The following is a 27,715-nucleotide window of genomic DNA, read 5'->3' as shown; positions in this document are numbered from 1 at the left end:
CCTGAACAGACCATTAAGGGCGATTTTGGTGGGAGCTCAGAAAGGGGAGAGCTGTAGAGAAAGCCTCAACTTTCTTAACTAATCCTGAACAGAATGTTGGTAGAAATAGGGATGGTAAAGGCAATTCTGATGAGGTCTTAGATGGAAATGAGGAACATTTTATTGGACAATGGAGGAACGGCCATCCTTTTTATAAAGCAGCAAAGAACTGAACTGTGTTCATGTTCTAGTGTTTTATAGAAGTTAGAACTTGCAAGTGTCAACCTAAATAAAGAGGTAAACTGAGGAAAGCTCAAATTACCCGAAATTGAGTTTATTTGGGAATAGCAGAGGAACTGGCCACATTACCTGTCTGCAACCCACACTCCTGCACCGTGCTCCTCAGCTGCCCCAGGTGAGGCCCTGGCCGGCCCCCCTGAATGCAGCACGGGCTGCAGTAGTTTCCCCTCGAGAAGGCGTAGGCAGCAAAGTTTGGTGACATCTGCACTGCCTGCAGAGTGTACGATCCCAGGAGGCATGGCTGCCTCCACCTAGATTTCAAAGGACAGGACCAATGTCCCATGGAACCAAGGAGTGGTGCCCAGCCAGAGGGCATGGGGCAATGTCCAGTGGGAGCCATGGGGATGAGACCACCCAAAACCATGGGAGCAGGGCTGTCTGGAGTTGTGGGGGCCCAACTTATGCCCAGCAAAGCTGGAAGGGCAGGACCACCACCCCAGTGTGTCTGGAAGGTGGGACCCCTGCCCCCATGGGCCTGGAGGCAGAGCATCAAGCCAAAGAGGATGATTCTCCAGGCTTAAGGACTGAAGCAGTTTGCCTCAGTGGGTTTTGGACTTGCAAGGGACCTGTCACTCCTTTCTTATTTTGTATTTCTCCCTTTCAGAGTGGGACTGTGTGTTCTGTGCCTTCCCACCGTTTGTATTTTGGAAGTACATGGCATGTTTGGTTTCACAGGCTCACAGCTAGAGAGGAATCTGCCCCAGGATGAATCTTACCTTGAGTCTCATCCATGTCTGATTTAGATGAGTTTATATATTTTTTTAAAGATTGGCACCTGAGCTAACATGTGTTGCCAATCTCCTTTTTTTTCCTTCTTCTCCTCCCCAAAGCCCCCCAGTACATAGTTGTATATTGTAGTTGTGGTCCTTCTGGCTGTGCTGTGTGGGACGCCACCTCAGCGTGGCCTGATGAGCTGTGCCATGTCTGCGTCCAGCATCCAAACTGGCGAAACCCTGGGCTGCGGAACTTAACCACTTGGCCACGGGGCCGGCCCCTAGATGAGATTTTGAACTCTAGACTTTTGAGCTGATAACATGTGAGAAGGACATGAATTTTCAGGGGCCAAGGGTAGAATGCTACAGACTGAATATCTGTGTTCCTCTCAAATTCATATGTTGAAATCCTAATCCCCAATGTAAGGGTATTTGGAGGTGAGGCCTTCGGGAGGTGATTAAGTCACGAGGGTGGAGCCCTCATGAATGGGATTATTACCCTTATAAAAGAGACCCCAGAGAGCTCCCTCTCCCCGTCTGCCATGTGAGGACAGTGGGAAGGTGGTTGTCTATGAACTAGGCCCTCACCAGACACCGAAGCTGCTGGCACCTTGATTTTGAACTTCCCAGGCTCCAGAAGTGTGAGGAATAAGTTACTGCTGTTTATAAGCCTCCCAGTCTATGGTATTTTTGTTATAGCAGCCCAGATGCACTAAGACAGGAAAATTGGAAAGAAACTAAACATCCATCAATGAGAAATGAATAAACTGTGCTATGCAGTTACAGCAATTAAAATGAAGTAACTACGTTTATAAACATGGATAAACCTCAGAGACACAATGTTGAATAGAAAAAAGGCCATCTCAGGAAAGCACAGTATAAAAACATTTATATAGAGTCTGAAAACATATAAAGCAATGTTATATGATGCTTACGATATAGAGATACATAGTAACAGTAAAAAACATGCATCTGAAAAATAACATTAAAATCACGATGTGGTGGGTACCAGGTGTTTTTCTGATTGTTTTGCTTTTTTTTTTTGTTATACAACTCTCTAGAATTTTCATATATGTTTTAAATGTTAAAAAAAAATCCTGAATTGTTTATCTGTCATGAAGGCATAAATCCTGGCACAGATCAGGGAGGGAGGAACATTACAAAACATAAATAATTGCTGTCCTTACTTTATTTCCTCCTAACTTCGCTTTCAGATAGTAGGACCAGGTAAGCGGTGAGGCGGAGAAAAGGGCCAGAGATGAGGTTGAACAAGGGCTGTTGGAATTCTTTCTTACAGCTGTCTGGGGGTTTTGGAGATGTGAAATTTGAGGTAAGATTTGAGAAACCAGCGAGGTAGCCTGGCGAACATAAGGAGAGAGTGTAGAGGAGAATAGGATGATGAACAGTTTGCTTGAATGGTTAACCATTTAGGAATGATTCATGGAGTCAACATCTACGATTTTTTTCATTTATGAACGTAAGTCACAAAGAAGACCTAAAATGTAGCAGAAAAACAAGAGGCAAGAAAGGAAATGGAATTTACAGCCGAAGTAGAACAGGACATAGAAAAATGGAGAAAAAACAGATTCCAAGAATGGGAGGGGCCCCCTGGAGTGGCTTGTATCTTAGAAGGGGAAATGGGATCCCAGCTGTCCTGATCCTTTTTCCACTCAGACTTAATATATTTTGTGATTGGGGTTGCTGGGGACAACACTGCCTTCTATGAATAGAAAACCTGAGCACAAGCTGCCTTTCCTCTGTGACATGCCACCTATGTTGTGACATGCTTCAGTGGCTAAATCAGAAGGTGACATGCTTCTCAGTTCACTGGAAAACATTCCTGCATGTCACAAATGAAGTAACTCTTGCCAACATTTGCCCGAGTAATTCACATTTGGTTATGTATTCCTCTACTAAATGTAAGGTCCTGAAACCGTTAGGTGCGAGACTTGCATATTAGCATTGTATACACGGTGACCTACTGCAGTGCTCAGTGAAAATACTATTATATGACTGCGGCTCTCAAAGAGGACTATATATTCATTCACAGAGTTACGTACCCACAACACTCCAGAGTGTTACAAATCCACTTAACAGCCTTGAGTCCTGGGTTCTCTGTTCATATTTCTAAATTAGCATAAAGAAATCCAAAATCATAAGCAAGAAGAATCCCCATGGGCTACTGCCAAGAGGTTTTGTGTTTATTTTAGTATACATAAGAAATATTTTGAATTCCTAAAATGTAGAGCAGTTCTTTTCATTAGGAATATGTGATTAAGGGCGGCTGGCTTAATAGTTCTGGTCTTTAAGGACTGTCTCAGTCTCACTTCTAATGGGAGCACTGAAGCAGAAGCATAGTAAGTTCATGAATAAAATACAGCAAAAGCCTCATTTTGGCTGGATAAGGCAGAAACACAGGTATAAGGTTCCTCATTTCCTTCTCTTGTCTATTATCTCCTCATATTACCTGTGAGAAAAGGCAGCATCAGAGAGACAAAACTGCCACCCTGAAAATCTGTTTCTCTAATCCTTCTCTTCCTCACCAAGTTCCACTCTATGAGGTCTCTGGCACGACTTCCTTGTTCCCACTAACTTTTTGCTTCCCCCGCTTGCTAATAAGAGGTAGAAGGGTGGCAAGTTAAAAAGCTGAGTTTCTACATGTCTGAGAGAGGTCAGATTCCAGATGGAGCTCGGGGTTCCAGCCACGCTCTGGCTCATCTGAACCTACAACTGTAGGTTCATCAGCAGGGATCCTGACAGGCCAGGCCAGGCCTGGGGTCCAACAGTAACAGCCAGTGTATTGGAACTGGCTCTTTGCTCTTCAAATGAAATCCGGAGCACCTCTCCATGTCAGGACTGGCCCTGTGGCACTTAGCACATCTGCTTACCTAAGAACTCTGCCACTCCTCTAAGGTCGTGTTTCTTAAACCTTTTGGACTGACAGTCACAGCAGGAAATACATTTTACTTCACAATCCATATTTGTCAGGGTCCCCCAGTCAGGAAAAAAGAAACCAGAGTATTTCAACAGAAAGAATTTAGCACAGGGAACTGATTTACAGATGTTGGAGGACTGAAAAAATTAAGAAAGGAACATAGAATAACACATGAGTAATAATGCCAGAAGCAGCTACCACCTCGGGGGCTGGAGATCAAAGTGAGGAGAGGCCGGGCTTGTCAGAACCCAGCAGCTTAGAGGAGAGGTGCCATGGAGCAGGACCCAGATTCGGAAGAGGGGGCTGCCTGGCTGATGCTGCTAAGTCTGGGGTCGAAGGAGAAGAGGCTTGAGGAGGCTGATTCTGGAAGTGCAGTAAGAAGCTGGAGACAGGAAATGCTGGTACCAGGCAAAAAGGCCACTGCTGGGGTGATGCTGACAGGCACAGCAAGCCAACAGGAAGCAACCTCGTGAGCAAGTGGCTTCCCCTCTTTTAGCCTGTGCTCTTCCTCTAGTGCATCCGGGAGCCAGATGACAAAGGGGAAACGTGTTTGCTTGTTCCAGCTCCATGCACACAAAGCAGTAGATGGAGGGTACGCTGAAGCTGAAAGCGCAATAACTGCCATACACTTCCCCAGACTATGAGCATGCGCTCTGCATTTAGATTTCTATTGCCTCTATTCTGTTTCACCTTACCCTACTCTACCTTACCCTAACACATTTTAAACATTAAACAGCTGGATGGAACCCATCAAATTGATTTCACGACCTACTAAACTCTGTTCTAGGACATCTTCAAGGGTAGTGGTGACTTTGAGCACTGGAATTCAGTATCACTCACCTCCTGAACTCCCTCCATATCAAGAATGGCTTAAAAGAATTGCCTCCCAATATACCCAGCCACTGAATACATATTGGGACCGACACTTTTCCATAGGTTTCAGGGATATTTATAATAAGAGGCTGCAAATGTCCTGTATAGTACTTGAAGGGGAGAGCTACCAGAGAGGAGGTTTTACCAAGGACAATCAAAAATATTTCTTGTATCATTATTATATAAAAGGTATTACAGAGATATTTTGGGGAGTATCCAGAAATGTACATCATAGGAGTCTGAAATCTAATGAGAAGAAAAAACAAAAGCCAATGAGTAAACAATACACAAGTGGCCACTAGGCAGTATGGTTAGTCGTCAAGTAGGTGATATATGCAGGAAATATTGTGAGCACAGAGCAGGGTGATATACTGCGAGCAGGAATGACCCAGAAAGGCTTCACGTAAAGGCCTGAGTTAGTTTTTGTAGAATAGGTAGAATTTACAGCAGGGGGATAGCATTCCAGGTGAAGAGAACATTAGGAGCGATAGAGCAAGGGAAGGGAGCACACGGCATGCTTGGGGAAGTACTGGAACCTGGGGATCAGAACTAGCCTGGGGAATCTGAGCATCGCCATCACTGAGAGACGAAAGCTTCGAAATGGAGAGGGTGTGTTGACTGAATGTTGGGAACTACTCCCACATTTAAGGAGTAGGTAGAGGAGCTGGTGAATAACACAATGACGTGTGCTTTGAAGAGAACCAAGGGCACGGACCACTAGGGAGGGTGGCCTGCAAAGTCCAATGCTACAGAGGCCAAGAAGACTGAGAACCGAGGAAAAACTTCTGGATTTGAACCAGACGCACTAGGTCTCTTTAACAGGACAGTGGCTCTTAACCATATTGTGCATTGGTGTAGATTAATCTGTTATTACTTTCAGCTCCATCTTTTGAATTTACATAGTGTGTTTAACTATCACTTGAACTGGTCCAAAGTATGTAGTGAAAACAATAAACCAAAGTTTATTGTCGGTCCTCATGGTGTCCCAGCTGTCCACAGCCATGCTAGGTTTTCAAGGCTGTGCTTCAGTGGCTCAGTCTTCCTTCGCATGACTGCCCTCCTTCAGCTTACTGCAGAGCAGCTGTTTCCTTTCACTGCTGTCATCCATTCTCCTCAAGTAGCTTGTCCTGCTCAGCGGATGCTATGGGATCCTGACTTCAAAAAACAAGGAGGGTTATGCATTAGGTCTTGCTTTTGGAGACTTCCTCATGGCTGGAGGCTGCACTACAACCCAGCTGCTCGGCAAATGCAAGCGACTGGTAACAAGGAAACCAGATGAGGGATAGATGGATCAGGTGAACCGCTCATTCCCTACTACAAAAACATGTGTTCAGCTGATAGCATATCAGTGTCATCTTCTCCAGGAGTAAAAGAGAATCTATTTATATGCTCATTATACATGCAGAGTTGTGACCAAATTGCTAGAGGTGACAGATCTAGGTGTTGCTTCTATAAGGATGTCATTATTGCTTAATACTCAGATTTCGTTCTGGATTTTATTGCTTGAATGTTGTCATTTCTTCCGTGCAATATAAACTCTGATCATGGAGACTTTGGTTTCTTTTCTTTCTCAGACATCAGATTCCAGCTACTATCAACTGCTTCCTCATTTACACTAAATAGTTTTCGTAATTGAACCCACTATGTAGGTAGCCTGGACAGGTCATGTGTGTAAGCTGTATAATATTTATTGAATAACTATACTGTAGGCTGAATCAAACAGAATATGCAGATATATACTGGGGCGAAGAACTATTATTTTAATAACAGGCACTACAGTTCCTCCTGGGGAACTTACTTTCTTTGTGTAGGAAAATACTTAGAGAAACAGCTTAGGAAGGGAAGGGAGCCCTGAAGGTATTGATTAGGAGACAGAGATAACTCAAAGTACTATTCAGAGAGAAAAGAGGAGGAGAGGGAGGGGATCAGAGAGATGGTGGATAGAGGGAAGTTGCAGTCTATGCTGAAAGAGGATGGGGGTCAGAGAATCCCAATACTGTGGGGATACTGAAGGATTTTTAAGAACAGGAAATTCTAATTTTAGTTTATTTGCATCCTTCATTTAAAATCCCTCAGCTGCTCCAAACCTTCAGAAGAGTCTGCTTTACAAACAACCAGCGAAAAGGGCTTGATTTCCACATTAGTTGTCAGTAGGAGTAGAGAGAAAAGAGTTGCAGGAGGTGAGATGTGAGGAAATCTAAGTGTTCAGAGAAAGCAAGAGCTCAGAGCCAAAAGTGACCCTGAGATGGTAAGCCCTCACGGAATGTGCAATCTTGGAGAGGACACTGGCCTTTCCACAGGAGGTGCAAAGGGGACTTGAGTCAATTTCAACAAAAATCTCTGTGGACAAGGTGACCCCAACTGAGAACTGGATGACATACACAGTAGCTTGCTATTTTCAATCATAATTTCTCAAGAGATATTTATTACTAGAGAACGACAGGGTCAGACCCCTCCCACTCCCGATTTACTTAAATCTCTAGGCCTCATTTTCCTCATCTGCAAAATCTGGGTACCGGACCTAGAACATCTCCATGGTCTGTATTAGCGTCTATAGCTCTAATAATAACTTATATTTTTGTTCTTTTTGAGGTAAATTTACATGGTGAAGTGTACAAATCTTAAGTGTACCATTTCACGAGTTTTGACAAAAGCACATACCTCTGTAAACCAAACCCTCAGCAAGATCACGACAGAAAATACCCCTTTCCCTCAAACCCCACCCTCAACTCCAGGCTCCTCTCTTCTCTTATCCCAGTGGATTAAATAACCACTATTTAAAAGTTACTGTTAAATGCGAGGCTTTGTTTTATAACGCTTCATCAGTATCAATACTTTTATTTTTCACAAGCACGTTGAGATAGATACTATCTTCATTTTGCAGATTAAAACGCTGAGCATCAGAGCGGGCAAGCTGTCCCCGGTTATCAGCTACGAGCGTAGCAGCAGGACGTGACCTGAGCAACGGGTGAGAAGCCCGTGCTCTCAACCCCAGTTTACACCATACTGCATCTCTGAGGCGGGTCAGAGAGAGCCACACACGATTTCCTAAGGAAGATTACAGGTCAAAATGCAATTTAAATCAATGCCACTTACAAGTTCTCAAAATCCTAAAGGCCATATGCGTTACGTGTTGCTAAATGATTCCTTTCTGTCCCATTTCTCAGAAAATGGCAGAAAGAAGGGGTGAAAGACTGCAAATTCGACTTTACTGATGAGAAGCCTCCAGAGAGGTGGTTTAGGGTCCAAACGCGCCATGCGGCAGAGCCCAGGAGAAAGCCCGGATGGGCGCGGAGGAGGGCTGGACCAGACGCCCTTCACCGAGCCGGGCGCGGAGACGCCCTGCTGTTCCTTCCTCTGACGCCACCAGCATCCTCCGAGAACAGCGCGGGCAGCAGCGCGCTCCGCGAGGACTGACACGCGTCCTGCCACGGGGACGAGGCGCCGCCGCGGCAGGCAGAACCAGCGCTCAATTAGTCACGGCCCTCCTCAATGTCACCGGCTGCCTCCTCTCCCAGACCCACCCTCGCGCCCCACTTAGCCCGCACCGGGGCGGGATTCCCAGGCTCCTCCCGCCAGCTGACTGGAGCACCCGCCCTCCCCCCTACCGCGCGGCCCACGGCTGCCATGGCAACCGTACGCCGCCGCCGCCGCCGCCACCGCCTCTTCACGCACGTCGCGAACTAACGGACTCCGGGGCGGCGGCGGCGGCCTGTGCCCCACCCCCCACCCGACCTGGCCCGCATCACCTGCGGTCGGCCGACCTGCAGCACCTAGGTAAAGACTCCTAGGTAGACGGGCGCGAGCAGGACAGCAGGTGGTGGGGTGCCGGCCAACCCCCTCCACGGTTGACAGTCCCACCCCGTCTCCTGCCGCGGGAGACAGCAGGACAGGGCGCGGCGCGGGTTCTCCGGCGCGGGCCGCCGTGCGGGAGGGGGAGAGCAGCGGACGCGCGAGCCTCGCGGGGCATTATGGGGATTGTAGTTCAGCGGCTCCTCGGCCTCGCGGCCTTGGCGGGGTGGCCTGGACGGGCGAACTACAAAGCCCGGCGGCCCCGACAGCTGGGAAAGACCGATAAACTTTGAGCCGACCAGGAGAGAGAAAATCTCTCTTTGTGGTGAGGGGCCTCTTGGGTGGTCGCGGAATTGGGCTCTGTGCGCTGGGAAGGGGAAGTGGAGGTGAGACGTGTGCTTCCCGCCCTGCCATTTGGCCGGCCCGGGCTACAGCGCTCAGCCCCACCCCGGCTGGGCCGCCGCCCGCCTAGTCTCAGGGATGAGCAGCCGCCCAGGCTGCAGGGCCTCGGGCCTTCGGCGCCTCTCACCCTCCCAGGTTGCTGCCGCTCGGTGCAGAACCGTATGTATGTCACACATGTGATGGGAGACCCGAGAAACTGTTTTAACAGGCTTTTCTCCGTTCCCGGATACATTTATTTCTAGGTATTTAATGTTTATTCTGAAGTAGCTCAGAGGTTTTGCATATTAAACCCATTAATAATTAATTAATTCAAGGGGTATTAATGTTGAAAGGTTAAGTGTAGAAGTAAAACAAAGATACCATGCTATTATATAGTATTTGGTATTCTTACCGTTTTGCGTGTTGCATTTTATTTAATGAGGATCAGAATTGCAAAATGAGTACCTCCCACCTCGACCTACTAGCTTGAACATTGCCAGTACATCCTTTGATTCTATTTTGAAGATTAGTTCAACTTTAGATTACTAGTAATTTTTAAAGCACAGAGTTGTCCTTTTTTTTCTTTTTTGTTTTTTTTTTTAGCAGTGGGTAGTAATAATTATTTTCTTTGATTATTCCAGTGTTTTAAAGAATTTATCAGGAGCGTGTTTTCGGAGTGAAAAAGCGCTATGTTCTAATTGTTTTTTTTTTTTAATGCTCTGGAATAAGAGCATTAAAAAAAAAAACAATCATAGTCCCTATAGTTGGCTCAGGCCCTGGTGATAAGGAAGCTGACACAGATTTAGAAAACCTGCCTGACTACCCTATAAAATGTTTCCAATAGGCAGATAACCATTCTTGAAATTTGGTATTTTATGTGGTGTATTGGAAAGTTGTTGACAGTATTGTGGGCTTATTTTGTGTGTGTGTGTGTTTTTAAACAAAAAAACAACATAAAGCCCTGTAGAACTCCTTTTTCCTCAAAATCAAGCTGGCCTCTGTAAATTTTGCCTAATGTGGCCATTTTGTACAGGAGATGGGAAGTAGTTTAGTAAGACCATTAGAAAAAAAAAATTTGAGGCCTTGTATAGTACAGGGATTTGAAGTGTTTATTCATTCAAGATTTGTTAAGCACCTATTATGTGCCAGGCATTATGCCAGGTGTTGGGAATAAAGAGAAGAAAGAATATAGTCTGTCCGACATGCACAAACAGTCCTATCATTGCACTAGTGTGATTGAGAGAGGTGCAAGTTACTATAGGGGCCCAGAGTGGGAATAAACAACAGTGACATTTATTGAATCCTTACCGTGTTTGAGGCACTGTGCAGCGTATTTATCATGCAGCCCCTTGTTTGATCCTCACAATCCTGTGAAGCAGCTACTGTTATTTAGAGAGGAGGAAACAGGCTTCGAGACCTTGCCAGAGAGTCATAGCTGATAAGGCGTGAACCTGGGATTTCAACCCAGATGGGTCCAGTTCATCTAAGTCATGATCTCAAGCACTGATGCCATTCACTGTACCCTTTGGTGAAAAGATCCTGACTGTCTAAGGAGATCAGGGGAAGTCTCGGGTATGATGTGACGTTTGACTTGTGCTAAGAAAGTTGAGTAAGCTTTCACTGGCGAGAAGATGAGGAAGGTCATTCTAGGCAACTGGCAGAACAGAAGCAAATGATGGATGTAGGTGTTTTGTGTTTGGAAAACCCTAGGTCGTTCTGATGACTGAATCCCAGAATACTTGCAGTGTAGTGCAGAAATGCAGTGTAGTGGGAGAGGCCAGATCTTAAAGTACTTGGTACCACGATAAAGAGTTTAGAATTTTTCTTCAACATGGGGCTACCATCGAAGAATTTCAAATGGAGTATTGGCGTTATTGGGTTTGTATTTTGTAAAGATAACTCCAGCTCCAGTGTGGAGAATGGACCTAGGAGAGGAGAGATTAGAGTGGTTTTAAGAGAAACCAGTTTTAGAAAAAAAAAAAGTCCAGTAGAGAAATGGAGACAGTCTGAACTAAGCAGTCGGAGTTGTAGAAAGAGATGCATTGTAAAAATATTTGAGAGGTAAAATTGATATGACTTAATAAGAGTTTGAATGTTGGGGGCTGGAAAGATTTGGAACCCTGAGACAAATGATTCCTAGTTTTCTGGCTAGGATCACTGACAGGATAGTGAAACCATTGACTGAGGTGAGCAGGAGCAGGTTTTTGTTGGAGCGAAAGATAGAGATAGATCAGCTCAGTTTTGAGTATTTGTTCATGGTTCCTGTGGGATATTCAGGTAAGGATGCGTTGGCTTCTGGAGTTCAGGAGAAAGTTCAGGACTGGAGGTAGAGGTTTGCTTGTAGGTAAGTAGCTGCAGTTATAGGAGAGGATGGACCAGCTCACATAGGAGGAATGTGTAGAAATGAAACAGGAAGAATTTTGAATATGGAACTCTTGGGAAGCAGCATTTATGGAGTGTGTATGTTTGGGTGGTGTGTTTGAGAGAAAGTGGGAGAAAAGCCCACAGATGAGACCCAGAGGTTAGGAGGCAGAGAGGAAGGAGAGGACCCCGAGAGAGCATGCATGACAAGTGACAAAGGAGGGGAAAGTAAGAAACAGGAGTGGTCCAGAGTGTCAGGTGCCTCAGAGAGGGCAAGTAAGGTAAAGGTTGAAAAGTGTCCAGTGGATTTGGTGGCTGTGAATCATTTCTAAACCCTGCACAAATGAAGAAGAGGAATCTGACCATAGGCTACTTGAAAAAAAGTGTACATTTTTCCATAATAATACATGTACCAAAGAAAACAGAATAATGAGCCCCCATGTAGCCATCACCTAGTTTGAAGAATGAACACGTGACCAATTTTGTTTCATCTCTAACTTGTGCCCCTCAACTGGATTGTTTTAAATCTAAACTCAGATATCATATCTTTTATATCTGTACTTCAATATCTATCTTTAAAAGTTAAGGATCCTTTTAAAAAATATAACTGTAATATTATGCTACTGAAAAAAATTGATACTACTTCCTTAATATAAAATTTCCAGTCACTTCTATTTAAAGAAGCTTGATTATGAAGAAAATAAAGAGATGAGGCAGTAACGAAAAGAGGTTTGTAGGTTTGTTTTTTTTAGTTTTTTTTTTTAAGATTGATAACAAGCTATTAGGGAGAGAGCCAATAAAGAGGAACTGTTTGAAGATGTAGGAGATGGAGAGAGAGGAGAGAATTTACAGAGGTCCTTGAAAATGTAGGAAAGGATGGGATGAGCAGGGTGAAAGAAGTAGTCTAGAATTAATTTGTTACATTTTATAAGCATCACCTAAGTGCTAGCTGTGTGCCTAGGCAGTGTGCTAGTGTTGATAGGTGAAGAGAGAACACTGAAAAAGGAAGAAAGGAAGTGAGAATAGACACTTATAAGTTGGGTGGTAAAAGGTGAGAGAGTTCAACGCTTATGGCCTCTAAGAGGTAGATAGGAATAAAAGTCAACTCATGAGAGAAGAGATTGGGGTTGGGAAAGGAGAGTGGTAGAAAGGAAACTGAGCTAGAACAAGAAAGAATTGTTTCACTGAGCCAAGATTAGAATTCAGTAATTTTCAATGACGGTAAAACAAGAGGTTGTGAGATTTTTTTCCCCCTTAAATTTCGATTGATTTACTAAGGACGAGCTTAAAATATTGAGGAAACTAAAAGCCTAGGGTGTTACTGAAGAGACGGGGATCCAGGCCAAGACCTTATGATTACACCATTCCTCAACAACTTTAAATTTATTCATTTAACTGATAATTATTGTCTCTTTTGTGTAAATATCACAGTAAAACTAGAAAGGCCCTTACAGATATTTTGGATCAATACTTTATTTTTTCAACATGTACAGTGGTATTCTTTTATAGAGAACATCTCTCCAAAGATCGTTTGCTGAATGTGATATAGTGGAAGGGGTCAGATAAATCTGCGGTCCAATTCTAGAACTACAACTTATTTTCTATGTGATGATGGGCAAGTTTACAAACCTGTACCCTTACTCAAAAAGATGTTAATGCTATCTATTTTATAGGATTGTTGGGAAGATTAGACAGTTTGATGGAGGTAAATCCTAAGTGCTCAATAACTGAAGGCCTTTCTCTTCCCCTTCTCCATCCTTACCGACAATGTGACAGGATTGTCAGTCTGTTTGACAGAAGACCATGTTCTGTGACTTTACCTGACCATATTAAGCAGGTAGATTAGGTAGTAGTTACATTACAAAATGATGATTTGATCTGTAAAAGGATTCATCAATTATTCTTTTAAATGAGGTGTCAAATGCTATAAAATGTTATTATATGGACTATTAATAGTAACAACATCTTTGCCTCGGTTTCATCTTCAAAGACACAGAAAGTTCCACTACATGATTTGAGATCCCAGTAGCTGTAGAATTCTTCTATTCTCTGACTATATCTCATTTCTAGACTAATTTATATTATGATTTCACTAATATTTAAGCATCTGTTTATAAGTGAAAATATGTGTATATTTTAATGTACTCAGCATTATTTTAAACATTTTCTCTCCTAGATAACTATACTTATGTATGGTAGACCTAGTGAAAGTGTACCTTAGAATGCCCAGTGAAAGTCTGGTACATACAGGCATTTGCTAGGTGAGTTTAAGGCATAGATTGTGAGAGGAGTTAACAAATGGAGTCGTTTTCCAAAGCCGGTTGTTTAATCTCCACTAGATGTCTTTGAATATGTTCCCTTTGCTAGGGAAGGCTTGATTGTGGTCCTCTGTGAAGGTATGGAGATGACATGAGCGACCTTTTAAGTCTCTTCCTAACTTTGTAATTCTAAATTAGTAACTGTCTATTCGTAATTGTTGATCAAAAACTCCTATTAAGCAACCTATTACAAAGTGAGCTTAATTTCAAATTTTTGTTCTTTCTAATATTCTTTTGATGTGAAGTTTTTTTTATAGACACTTTTATAGTTTATAAGCATGTCTGTATTGTTTTGTGTTTTGTGCTTAGGTACTGACCACTAATTGCATTTACTTCCCAAGCTATTCTTAAACTCTTTAGAATGAAAATTACATGGATCTTTATCAAGCACATGTGCCTGGCATTTCAGTTCAAGAAACATTGTGTGCCTCTTTGTCAAATGTTGCATCAGACCTGACAACACACGAATAAGATCTGGCCCCTCTCTCAGAGGAGCTTGCTGTCTAGTCAATGCTCAGTAGATATTTAATTGTGGTGTACTCACTCTTGTGGTTCTTAAGGAGATAGTCTCCAAAGAACATAATCTATTTTATTTCTAACCTTTCTAACTTTCACATGTTTGAGGGACAAGTAATATAACTTCATTTGTTGTATTTCGATGTCCTCTTTCTTTATTCTTTTTTTCTTTTGTGAGGAAGATTAGCCCTGAGGTAACATCTACCACCGGTCCTCTTCTTTTTGCTAAGAAACATTGGCCCTGAGCTAACATCCATGCCCCTCTTCCTTTACTTTATATGTGGGACGCCAAAACTAGCGAACCCTGGGCTGCCGAAGCGGAGTGCACGAACTTAACTGCTGTGTCACCAGGCTGGGCCCTTTTATTGTCTTTTATGCCTCTGTCTCCGTGAGTGTCTTTATCCTTCAGTATCCTTTCCTTTCTGATGATTTTCCTTTCTTTTCAGTTTTCTTGGCAATTAGGAGGTAGAAGGAGGAAATGAATAAGAGGGAATCAGTAGGTTCCGTTTTATTTTTCTCATCTACTTATGGGAGAATATGGATGAAAGTGGTATTTAACACATACTTCCTGGTGTGAATGTAGATATTTTTATACTCTTCTTATTTCCTCTGCTTTATTATATATTCTTTGAAGTCAAGAATTATGTTGGGGGCTGACTCTGGGGCCTAGTGGTTAAGTTCAGTGTGCTCCACGTCATGGCCCAGCTTTGGTTCCAGGGTGTGGACTTATACCACTTGCTGGTGGCCATGCTGTAGTAGCGACCCACATACAAAGTAGAGGAAGATTGGTACAGATGTTAGCTCAGAGTGAATCTTCCTTGGCAAAAACAAAAAAAAAAGGACTATGTTGGTAACTCCACATGGCCTTACGTATACATAGGTATTTGCTAGATGGGATAGATGTTTACTAAATGGTGTAGATTGGATGATGAATGTATGAGTGAGTGAATATGGTAAAATTACTTGTTTAAAGACTACTTGTTCAGGTAATACGAAGAAGACAGGGTTTTGAAAGATTTTATGTTATATCCTCAAAACACCATGAAATTAAGGAATGATGGTATTTAGTTACATAGGCAACTGGAAGAAAATACATTTTTTGTTTCATCTCTACTAATTAGCATTTTGTTTTTATTTTTGGATTAGTTGTATAACTTTGAAGGGGTAGATGGATTTTAAAGGAGTTTGAGGCAGCAGAGTATAAGAAGCCAAGAGTGCAGGCTCTGATTTAGACACATCTGGGTGGAAATCCAGCCTCTGGGCAAGTTTAAAGTCTCTGAAGCCTCAGTCTTTTCTTCTATTAAATGGAGTTAACCATTTTTGTTTAGTAGGATGGTGAGGATTAAATAAGCTAATGACTAGAAAGCCATTTTTATTACATTGCCTGATGTGGAGTAAGCATTTGGTAAATATTGTTACTATTATTTTTGTGCTAAAAGGGTATTTATGCACTTAGGATAAAATTTGTAGTTTAAGTTGCCATCTTGAGACAGAGTGGCAGATGATAAACATTTTCTGTCTTTTGTAGTGTTTTAAAGATGCCGTGGAGGGGCCGGCCCTGTGGCCGAGTGGTTAAGTTCTCATGCTCTGCTTCGGAGGCCCAGGGTTTCGCCAGTTCGAATCCTGGGCGCAGACATGGCACTGCTCATCAGGCCATGCTGAGGCAGCATCCCACATGCCACAACTAGAAGGACCCACAACTAAAGATACACGACTTTGTACTGGGGGACTTTGGGGAGAAAAAGGAAAAAAACCAAAATCTTAAAAAACAGATACCTGTGGAATCTAGTACGTGGGCAGGAATTATTGTGATGGTTACTTCTGAGAAACATGTAAACCTTAGAATTATCTATCTAGATTCTTTTATGTTGCATGGACAGTTATTTTTCTCTTTTTCAAGTATTTGAGATGTGAGCTCAGGTGGGGAAACAAGTGAAAAGGCTTCATTGCTACAGGTATTCTCTTATCCCTGGGTTTGTGATTAAGTCATATATTCTTCATTGTTGATGGCAAGCTGCAGTCCTTGAGAATATAACCCAACATAAAGAGATGGGAGGTATTGTGACTTTCAGAGTTAACTATTTTGGTGACTGGTACTCACATAGTAGGTTAATTTCTTGCTATTAAAACATACTTGAAGATGCAATAATTTGAGAAGTTGTGGTTATGTGTGTGTTTTCTTCGTTTTTTTGGTGAGAAAGATTGGCCCTGAGCTAACATCTGTTGCCAATCTTCCTCTTTTTTTGCTTGAAGAAGATTGTTCCTGAGCTATCATCTGTGTCAATCTTCTTCTTTTTTGTGTGTGGACGCGGCCACAGCATGGTTGACAGGCGGTGTAGAGGTCTGCACCCAGGATCTGAACCCACAAACCCCAATCAGCTGAAGTGGAGCGTGCATGCTTAACCACTATGCCATGGCGCTGGCCCCTGATGGCATGTGTTTATAGCAGTCATTGCATGAAATAAACTGGACTTTGGTGATTTGGATAAAGAATTTTTTTAAATATATAGAGCCTGGATGTTGGTAGAAATCAGTGTGTTAGAAAATGCTGAAAATCAAACTTAATTTGTTGTTATGCTATCACTAACTAGTATTACTTTATTCACATTGTTATAGCCAATCTTCCTCTTTTTGCTCAAGGAAGATTTACCCTGAGCTTCAGTGTTTCTAAAATGAACGTCTGCTTTCAGGAGTTTACAACTCCTAGAAGGAAAAGGGGGAATATGAGAGAAATATGGAAGTGAGAGAATGAAAACAGTTTAAAGCAGAAATTTTTTTAAGCCCCATATGTATTATAACTAAAGTAGATACATGTCACTCACATAAAAAATTAGTTTGAGAAAATGTTTTCTTCCCTATTTAAAAACCATTGCTGTAGAGACAGAAGAATTATAAATATTATGATTTTAAAATTATTTTTAAAAAAGAATTCTTGGTTACGTCCTAAGCAGTTTTGGGTTCAGGATATAAGCTAGTTTCTAGTTTTCCCAAATATATATCTTAGTCTCGGTGTGAGATAAAAATCCAAGTATGTTGGGAGAGAAGGCTGTTTGTATGCGTGCATGTGTGTTTGTGGTGCATGTGTGTGTGGGAGAATGGTGAATTTAAAGGAGAGAAGAGTGTGGTTGGAAATGTAGCTGGAGAAAGAGGTTGGAACCAGGCTTTATTTGTTATGTTTAGTTAGATCTGAGTCATGGAAGAGACAAGTCATAATTATCTAGGACCAAATGAACCAGTATTCCTCCTTCTTGGTCTGAGCAGGAACTTGAACTGATCTCTTCTTTAATTCTGAGCTAAGAACTCTCCTTGAAGATATTACTTGGATCATTTTGTATAAGATGACCTTACTGGATTAGTTTAGTAATAAGTATTGCAAGAAGATGCTGAATTCATTTTTGAATATGTAATAAACTCAAGGGAAGTATTGTCAAGTATTAGTCATTGCTAAAATCTATCTTGCTTTCTGTAGATGTAACCTGACCTTTTAAAAGTCCTAGAAACTTTTAATTTGTATTAAAGGGATTTTTTAAAAACCTGTATATTTCAAGATTGTAGTTAAAAGTAATTACAATCATGGTATAGCTTCTAGGAATTTATAATGAAAACTGGATCAGTTGATTTCTTGTGATTATTGAGGAGAAATTAGCTGCTCCAAACCTCTATATTAATGTTGAGTGTGGAGTAAAAATAATAGCTTACATTGATTCAATTGTTATTATATACTAGGAGTGATGCTAACATCGCATTTAATTTTTGGAATAAGCTTATGATGATAAATATTATTTTCTCTGTTTTATAGACGTAGAACTGAGACGTAGAGAAATTACATGATCTGCCTGAGGTCACAACTAGAAATTTGTGGTGCCTGGATTCATACCCACGTTTTTCTTTCTGAAGTTTTTATATTGCCTTCACACGTGAATGATTTAGTTTGGGATATAATTCTGGGTTGGCAATCTCCCTCCCCACTCAACCCCCCTTAGCACTTGGAAGATGATATTCCACTGTCTCCAGGCTTCCAGTGCTCCTTTTGAAAAGTTAGCTGTCAGTATATTATCTTTCCTTTGCAGACAATGTATCATTTCTCTCTATTGCTTTTAGTGTTCTTCAGTTTTACTATGTTGTTTCTAGGTGTGAACTTATTTTTATTTAGTTTGAAACAGAGTTATTGTCTTCTATAGATTTTGGAAATTTCTTAGCCATTGTATGCTTGGATATTGCCTCTCCTTTTTTCCTTCTGGAATTCATAATAGACTTAGGGTGGACCATCTCTCCATTTTGTATTTCTTCTCTTGGTTTACTTATTCTATCTTTATATGCTGCCTTCTGGGCAATTTCTGTAGCTCTGTCTTCTGGTTTGTTGATTCTCCTTACGTCTATGTCTACAATGCTATTTCCTCAGTCCATTGCATTCTTAATTTCAGTGACTATATATATATATATATATATATATATTTTTTTTTTTTTTTTTTAAGATTTTATTTTTTCCTTTTTTCTTCCCAAAGTCCCCTGGTACATAGTTGTGTATTTTTAGTTGTGGCCCCTTCTAGTTGTGGCATGTGGGATGCTGCCTCAGTGTGGTTTGATGAACAGTGCCATGTCCACGCCCAGGATTCGAACCGACGAAACGCTGGGCCGCCTGCAGCAGAGTGCGCGAACTTAACCACTCGGCCACTGGGCCAGCCCCCAGTGACTATATTTTTTAATGCTAGAAATTCTGTTTGATTCTTTTTTATATCTGCCTATTCATTTTGTAAATGTCCCTATGTTTTTAAATATACTTATTTTTTTACAGTAATAAATAGATTTTCAAGTGCTTTAGATAATAGCATTAATTCTGCTATATGTTGTATCATTTCACTGTCATGGTGGATGTATTTTTTGTATCTTGAAATTTTGGGTGTAACCTCAGTGGAAATACTGTAAGGTCTGGATCAAGGATATATCCTGTACCTTTGTGTTTGTTTCTGTGAAGTGCCTTGTGGAGAACTGGTGAATTATCAAACAAATTTTAGTATGCTACTGAGATACTATTCAGTAATAAAAATCATTGAATTGCTGATACATGCAACAAAATGGTGGAATCTCAAAAGCATTATTCTAAATGAAAGAAATCAAACACCAGAATGCATACTGTATGATTCTGTTTATGTCACATTCTAGAAAAGACAAAACCATGGTGGTTAATGAACAGAATAATGCGCAGTGGGAATAGGGATTGACTGCAAAGTGGCAAGAAGGAATTTTCTGGGGTGATGGGGATATTCTATCCGTTGATTGTGGTGAATATGCAGTTGTATATGTTTTTCAACAGAAATCAAATTGTACACTTAAAATTAGTGAATTTCATTGTATAAGAATTACACCTCAGTAAAGATTATTTAAAAAAAGTGGATAAAACTCATTGATAGTAATAGAAGTCTGAATAATAATTGCCCTTGAGGAGAAGTAGTAACTATGAGGGGACATGAAGGATCCTTCTAGGGTGTGGAAATGTTCTGTATCTTGATGTGGGTGTTACCTGGGTGTACCCAATGTTAAAATTCGTTGAGCTGTACACTTAAAACTTGTGTACTCTATATAGAGTTATAAATTCAGTAATAGACTACAAAAGAAAAAAATACTGTAGGGAAGGATTAGAATATAAAGTTGAGAAAATCTCAAAGAAAGTAGAGCTAAAGGACAAAGAGATGGAAAATAGGAGAGAAGAGATAAGAAAATTAGAGGACCAATCTAGGAAGTCCAATATCTGAATGAAAGGTGTTCCAAAGAGAACAGAAAAAATGGAAAGAAATCATCAATGAAACAATTCAGAAATTTTCCTAAAATTGAAAGACATTAATGTCTAGATTGAAAGAGTCCCAAATAGACCCATTTCAAAGCACATCATCAACAGTTTTAGAAAGCTTTTGTCAATGAGAAGATCCAGGGCCGGCCCTGTGGCCCAGTGGTTGAGTTCACGCGCTCCGCTTCGGCGGCCCAGGGTTTCAGTGGTTAGGATCCTGGTCGCAGATATGGCACTGCTCATCAGGCCATGCTGAGGTGGCATCCCACATGCCACGACTAGAAGGACCCACAACTAAAATATACTACTATGTTCTGTGGGGATTTGGGGATAAAAAGCAAAAAAAAAAAGAAAAGAAAATTGGCAAGAGTTGTTAGCTCAGGTGCCAATCTTTTAAAAAAAAGAGAAGATCCTACAAGCTTGCAGCAAGGGGAAAAAAAAGATGACATATAAAGGATCAGGAATTTGAATGACTTCAGTCTTCTTAATATTGAAACCTAGAAGGTAATAGAGCAATGCCTTCAGAATTCTGAAGGAAAATTATTTCCAAACTAGGATTCAATAGCCAGCCAAACTATCACTGAAGTTTGAGGGATAAATAAAGGCATTTTTGGACATATTCAGTCTCAAAAATTTTACCTCCCATCTAGGGAAAATGTGCTTCATAAAGGTAAAGGAGTAAACCAAGAAAGAGAAAGGCATGATAGACAAAAAAGGATTCAACATAGAAGAGGCACACGGCTCTCCAGGATGAAAGGAGATACCAAGTTGAACAGCCTTGGAAGGGAGATAATAGTGTCTTCCTCCAGAGCACAGGTTAGGCTTGCATAGAGCCCTAGAAGAAAGAGAGAGTATCTTCCTTTGGAACAAAGAGTAGGCATGCATACTGTTCAGTATAATAGACTTGGGTTTCCTAAACTTAGGGTTCCTCTCCTGTAATGCAGCCTATACCATCTGCAGGTGTCAACTGGCCCATTGTGTGTTGTCCTACTTGTCCTACTTTACTCTTTTTTTGAAACTGTTGTGGCCATTCTGTGTCCTTTGTGTTTCACTATAAGTGTTAGAATCAACTTGTCAATTTTTACAAGAAAAGATGCTGAGATTTTGATTGGGATCAGATTAACTCTGGATCACTTTCAAGAGAGTTGACATCTTACCCATATTGAGTGTTTGAATTCATAAACATGCTGCACACACACACATATATTGTATCAATTAATTTAGGTCATCTTTAATTTTTCTTAGCAGTTTTTCGTAGTTTTTAGTGTTCAGATCTTGCGCATATTTTGTTAAGTTTATCTGAGTATTTAATATTTTTGAATGATTTTAATTTTCAATTATTTATTGTTAGTATGTAAAAATACAATTGATTTTTGTATATTGGCTTTGTATGCTACGACCCTACAAAACTCACTTATTAGTTTTAGTAACTATAGTAGATTTCCTAGGATTTTTTTCCATTAAGAATCATGTTGTATGTGAATAAAAGCAATTTTACTTCTTCTTTTCCAGTCTGTGTGCTTTTAATTTTTTTCTTGGCTTATTGCACTAGTTAAGACCTGTAGTTCTAATATTGAATAGAAGGGGTGAGAGCAAGTATACTGGCCTCGTTCTTTCTTGATCTTGGGAGAGAGCATTCAGTCTTTCACAGTAAATCTGATGTCAGCTGTAGGTGTTTCGTAGATGCTCTTTACTAGGTTGAGGAAATTCTCTTCTTAGTTTGCTAAGAGTTTTTTATTGTGAATGGTGTTGAATTTTGTCATATGCTTTTTCTGCATCTATTGAGATGATCATATGTTTCATTTCTAGTTTCTTGAAATCATATTGATTGGTTTTTTAGTATAAACTACGTTGAAGTTTTCGTATTAACCCCACTTGGTCATAATGCATTATCTTTTTTATATATTCCTGGATTTGATTAGCTAAAATTTAAAGATTTTTGGCTTTGCATTCCTGAGGGATATTGGTATGTAAATTTCTTTTTTTTAAATGTCTGGTTTTGGTATCAGAGTAATGCTGGCCTTAAAATATGAGTTGGAAGTTTTTCCGACTTTTCTTTTTTCTTAGAGAATTTGTTTAGAATTAGTTTTATTTTTCCCTTAAATGCTTGGGAGAATTCAGTTGAAGTCATTTGGATCTGGAGGGTTTTTTTGTGTATGTGGGGAAGATTTTAAATTACAAATTGAATTTCGTTGATTGATATAGGACTATTCAGATTAATTACTCTATTTCTTCTTGAGTAAGCTTTGGTGTGTTTGACCTTCACAGAATTTGTCCATTTCATTAAGCCCTCTTTTGCCTTTTAGTATTTCTAAAGTTTGTAGCGATAGCCATCCCCTCCTTCAGTTCTGATTTTAGAAATTTGTGTTTTCTCTCTCCCTCTCCTGGTCAATGTTAATACAGGTTTATCCATTGTAATGATCTTTCCGAAGAACCATCTTTTGGCTACATTGAAATTTTCTTTTGTTTTTCTGTTTCTATTTTATGATTTCCACATTTAACTTTACTGTATTCTTCCTTCTTCTTCTTTTGGGTTTAGTTTGCTTTTATTTTTCTAGATTCTCAAGCTGGAAGCTGAAAGCAGGAGTCAGCAAACTACAATCTGGGGGCCAAATCCAGCCTGCCACTTGTTTTTGAATGGCCCACGAACAGAGAATGGTTTTGCATTTTTTTAGTGGTTAAAAAAGTCAGAAGAATACTGTTTTGTGAAATGTGGAAATTAAATGAAATTCAGATGTCAGTGTGGATAAGTAAAGTCTTATTGGAACACAGCCACACTCATTTGTTTACATATTGTCTGTGGCTGTCTTTTGCTAGAGTGGCAGAGTCGAGTGGTTGTGACAGACACTTGTGTTGTTCTCAGTGCTTCGCACTGCTGCTTGGTGGGCTCTAATCACAGTGCTTCAAGCACCATGCATATCACTGTACTGAGAGATTTTGCTTTAGTTATTTATTATCAGCACATACCCATCATGTCAAAACAAGAACAGATAAGAAAAATGGACTTGACATGTTATACTTTTAAGGCACAGTGGAATGTGGATTATTGAGTTAGGTGACAAAGCATTGTGATTATTATGCAATGGCACCATAGCTGTGCTAAAGAAATACAGTATATACTGACATTGCCAGACTAATCGTTCCTCACAGTAGTCTCTATACACAAGAAAACAATGGTCAGAAAAATTAGAAAACTTAAGGAGTGTCTTACCACAGCAAAATTTCTTCACAAAATTAAAAAACGAAAATCAGGTTGCACTCAGAATACGTTTATGAGTGTCTCATTTGTTAGCTAAACAAAGGAGTCATTTACTGATGGTAACTTTACTAAATCTTGTTTGATTGTAGCAGCCAAAGAAATGTGTCTGGAGAAAATAATCTTATAGTCTTGTTAAGACTATTAGCTTTTTGGCAAGAACAGTTGATGGGAGAATTGAGAACATCAATAATCAATGGAATAATCCAAAAACAAGGCAAATGATTTTGAGTGGTTTTGCTGGGCTCTTGATGAATTGAGAAATGTTACCAGTGCAACTCACTTGTTGTTAATTGAGAAGTCAATGCTGAGTTTGAAGTTACTGGAGAATTAGTTTTAATGAAAAGTGTTCGTGGAATAATTACAGACCAGAATATTTACAAAAAGTTGAGAAAACACTAATTCTTTACAACCTAAAGTAGAATCTGCTAAGATGTGTTACAACTGATGGTGGTAAAAATGTGTTTAGAACAGAAAAAGGCTTAGGTGAACAAATTTACAAAGCTGTGAAAATGTGGGTGGTTAATGTCTATGGTTATTCATTCAGGTATTTTGGTATATTCAGGTTATTCAGGAGGTATTTTGCAGAGGAATTTGAATCTATCATGTGATATGGAACCAGGAGTGCCTCAGGACTCAAGAATGTTGCTGTTGTGGACATTGTCATTCCACGTCAGTTCCATGAATTTTTGTCAGAAATAGAAGCTGAGTAGCCTGACTTGCTCTACCACACCACAGTTCAGTGGCTTTGTAGTGGTAAAGTTATATTGCAATCTTTTGAGCTTAGCGCTGATTTGAAATTTTTCTGAATGAGAGGAACTGCTCTCAGGTAGTTTTATTGAACACTGCATGGCTTTGGCAGTCAGTTTTTGCCGCAGACTTGCTAATGTTTCTTAATGACTTCAACATAAAATTACAAAACAAAACAGTGCTTATATGCAAAACTAAAAGTTATTTTGATGCCAACTAATGTTTGAGTCACAAGTTATATGGAACTGTTTTGTGTAGCTTTCCATGTTGTCAAAAGTTAAAGCAAAGAAGCGAGATCTCCATTCCTACCCAGATTTACAATAGATTTATTTTCTGAGCTCAAACTACAGTTTCAGCAGCGTTTTTCAGACTTTGATGCAAGTACAAAGGAAATTTCCATATTACAAACTCCATTTAACTCTGCAGTTGAGGCGCTTCCACCCAGCCTTCAGTTGGAAGTGATTAATCTGCAGTGTAAGGACATGCTCAGAGACAAATGTCAAGAGGAGAATAAATTCCTTAAGTGCCCTCCAAACAATGGATATGCTGAATTGAAATCATTTGCTTGAGATTTGATAGCAATATGTTACAGTACCTGTCTGGGTACAATTACATTTTCAGACATGAAATACATAAAATCTTATTAAAAAGCAGCATTAACATATGAACGTTTGCAATTGGTTTGGATGATAGAGAAGACTAAGTGAAATACTATCCCCTCATAGAGTTCCATTCCCTTTAGTAGACCTGTTTTTACAAAAAGTTGTTCTCAGCTATTATTATTATAATATTTTGAATTTCATCAATAAAAATTGTGGAAATTTTTTTCTTGTTATATAAGTACTTACATAAAATCCTCAGTTTTGCCTGTTGGCCTTCAAAGCCTAAAATATTTACTGTCTGGCCCTTTGCAGAAAAAGTTTGCTGACCCCTGCTTTACATCAAGATTTTTTTTTTTTTTTTTTAAAGATTTTATTTTTTCCTTTTTCTCCCCAAAGCCCCCCCCGGTACATAGTTGTATATTCTTCGTTGTGGGTCCTTCTAGTTGTGGTATGTGGGATGCCGCCTCAGCGTGGTTTGATGAGCAGTGTCATGTCCGCGCCCAGGATTCGAACCAACAAAACACTGGGCCGCCTGCAGCGGAGCGCGCAAACTTAACCACTTGGCCACGGGGCCAGCCCCTACATCAAGATATTTTTATTCTGCATAGTTGTGTACCTGCACTTATTAGCAGAATTAAGGGTTTTGTCTCACAGTAATTTTAAAAGAAAATAATATATGGAACAGTTTTGTTTCTGCTGGATTTGTTAATTGCAGCTTATTCATTGTAATAAGACCTTACTGCTTTGTGTTCGTGTTCTAATTTGAAGAAGAGGCTTTCAGTGGTCTTCCTGTAGTCTGTGGGTAGATCTACTCTATGCTGAAATATCTTACTTTGTGAAAGTAGTATACTATTTGCTGCAGTGTGATTCTTAAGCAACATAGATGCTGCCTTCAGGGAACCTATGCTGGGGGAAGGGGCAAATAATATGCCAAAATACAAAAAGCAAACAGCTCTCAAGGATGTGCTGGAGTCAGTTGAAATGCCTAGAACTAGATGTGGTTAATTTTGAGTAAGAGTTTTTTGCCCCTCAAGAATAGATAAGAGGCAGAGAGAAATAGCCAAGCTACCCACACCATAATTTAATTCCCTCAGGAAGGCATGGAGAAATGTTTTGATTTTCTCTACTAAGTGTATTCATTGGCTTATTGTTCCAGGAAATGAGTAGGGCAATTTGGACTCTTTCCTAGGATGTCATTCTTCTGTATCTCTGGACTTCCTACTCTTTGTAGTCTTGGGTGGCAAGTGTCTTTGCATAGAAGCCTTGGATGATTCTGGGAGACTTTTGGGAAGCCTGGAAGAAAAGCCAGAATTACTGGGCTGGAGGGCCTTGGTGGAAACCAGGGGTTCTCGTGATACCTTCCTATCACCTCTAGAAGGGAAAAGATGAATGATAGTTATTTGCACAGACAAAAAGTCAGAGAGAAGAACAGGAGCGTAGAAGATTACGAGTTGAGGAGCCAAAAGGGCTCCGGTAGTTTAATTCAGAGGTATTTGCTTAGATTTAAGTTATATGGGACAATTAAATGTATATAAATGATGGACAGACAACTATAGGCTGTTCCTTTAAAATCTATTCCTTAAGTAAGATTCTTTTTGTTCTTGGGGCCAAAAAATTTTAATGAGAAGTAATTTCTGCAGTTTTAATTGACATCAGTGGAAAATATGTTATTCATATATTTATTTCAGGATTGTCAAGAATAAATTGAATAAAATAAAGCAAGTTCGTCATTACTGTTATTGCAGCTTGTGTAATTATAAATGAGGCTGGAAAACTAGTGTCCAATTTAGGTACCTGTAACATAAATCAGTAGTTCAGAGCTGCGTGATTTCTCTCCTTTATCCCCTTGGGTGTTCTTTTGTGATCTCTTTTGCACTTCCAAAATTAGAAACTTTGTTCAGTATTATAAGATGCGTTCGGATAACCTCAAAGACTGAGAGAACCACTTTGACTTCCAAAGTAGTTTTAAGCAGATATTTTAAAGAATAATAAAAAATGTTTTAAAGTCGGTGCTGAAAACTTAATAACAAGTCCTTATGTTTTATGTTTAGGTCTCTGAAAGAAGATGAATTTGGCTGAGATTTGTGACAATGCAAAGAAAGGAAGAGAATATGCACTTCTTGGAAATTATGACTCATCAATGGTGTATTATCAGGGAGTGATACAGCAGATTCAGAGGCACTGCCAGTCAGTCAGAGACCCGGCTGTCAAAGGCAAATGGCAGCAGGTGAGGCCACATCGACGTGTTCAGTGAGTGAGGGCGGTAGTCTATTACGCTTGAAAGATTAGAGTTGGAAAGTTAGTTTGAGATTTTGTAAATACTTCTTAATTTTCTGATTACTGAAATATATTTAAAATGTCCTCTGAATAATTTTTTGTCTTGCCCAGTTAATATTTTATATATTTTTGATAATGTATTTCATCAGACATATTTCAAAGATATTTAATTCTAATTGAATCTACTTTTTTTTTTTTAAAGATTTTATTTTTCTCCTTTTTCTCCCCAAAGCCCCCTGGTACATAGTTGTATATTTCGTTGTGGGTCCTTCTAGTTGTGGCATGTGGGACACTGCCTCAGCGTGGTCTGATGAGCAGTGCCATGTCCGCGCCCAGGATTCGAACCAACGAAACACTGGGCCGCCTGCAGCGGAGCGCGCGAACTTAACCACTCGACCACGGGGCCAGCCCCTAGTTGAATCTACTTTTAATGTTTTTTTTTAATTTTCATGATCAGTTGTCTGATTGTGTGTGATTACAAATTTTTGAAATCAGGTATTTCTATTCACCCTTTCTCCTTTCATTTTTACATGTATTTTGACCCATTTCAGAATTTTAACGTGTATTTTGACCTTTTTCTTTTTCAGAAAGTTTCCTCTTCTTTTGAAAGACTCCTTACATACAAAGAAGTCAGTAATCTAATAAAAAACACTAATGTATTTGTTATGTCTCTTGACTATACAACTTGATTATATAATAGGACAGTTAATAAAAAGTTGAATTGTATTTCCCCACTTATTCTTAAAACTTAAAATCCTTTTAAAATTAAAAGTACAAAGTCAGGCATTTCTTTGAAGTTTCCATTTTATGTAGTAATGCCTTTCAAGTGTTTCTTCTAATTTCTTCGTTAGTCAGAAATTGATGTTTGACTAAGTTT

General features: G+C 40.0%; 1 protein-coding gene and 1 long non-coding RNA gene across 9 annotated transcripts in view; one reads left to right on the top strand and one right to left on the bottom strand.

The window, feature by feature from the left end:
• LOC123288871 (uncharacterized) overlaps positions 1-8,745 on the bottom strand; it is a 35,084-nt gene extending 26,339 nt beyond the window's left edge. Inside the window, exon 1 of the long non-coding RNA XR_006532448.2 lies at positions 8,550-8,745. This is a non-coding gene — a long non-coding RNA (uncharacterized lncRNA). The remainder of the gene's footprint in view (positions 1-8,549) is intronic.
• The window catches only part of KATNAL1 (katanin catalytic subunit A1 like 1), a 97,842-nt gene continuing 70,434 nt past the window's right edge, over positions 308-27,715 (top strand). For 4 of the 8 annotated variants that reach the window (XR_011506843.1, XM_044777345.2, XM_044777343.2 and 1 more), the window contains exons 1-2: positions 8,821-8,978; positions 26,613-26,788. Coding sequence is in view for 7 of the 8 variants with exons in the window: in XM_044777345.2 (XP_044633280.1) it covers positions 26,627-26,788 (162 nt within the window). In the remaining variant the exon portion in view is untranslated. Of the gene's footprint in view, positions 8,578-8,806; positions 9,237-26,612; positions 26,789-27,715 lie in introns of those variants that run through there. The other 4 variants (XM_070520462.1, XM_070520460.1, XM_070520461.1 and 1 more) reach the window with 4 other exon arrangements.

The sequence above is a fragment of the Equus asinus genome, chromosome 11, assembly GCF_041296235.1.
Source record: "Equus asinus isolate D_3611 breed Donkey chromosome 11, EquAss-T2T_v2, whole genome shotgun sequence".
NCBI lineage: Eukaryota > Metazoa > Chordata > Mammalia > Perissodactyla > Equidae > Equus > Equus asinus.
The sequence above is the reverse complement of the archived record's forward strand: the minus strand, read 5'-3'. Positions and strand labels throughout refer to the sequence as shown.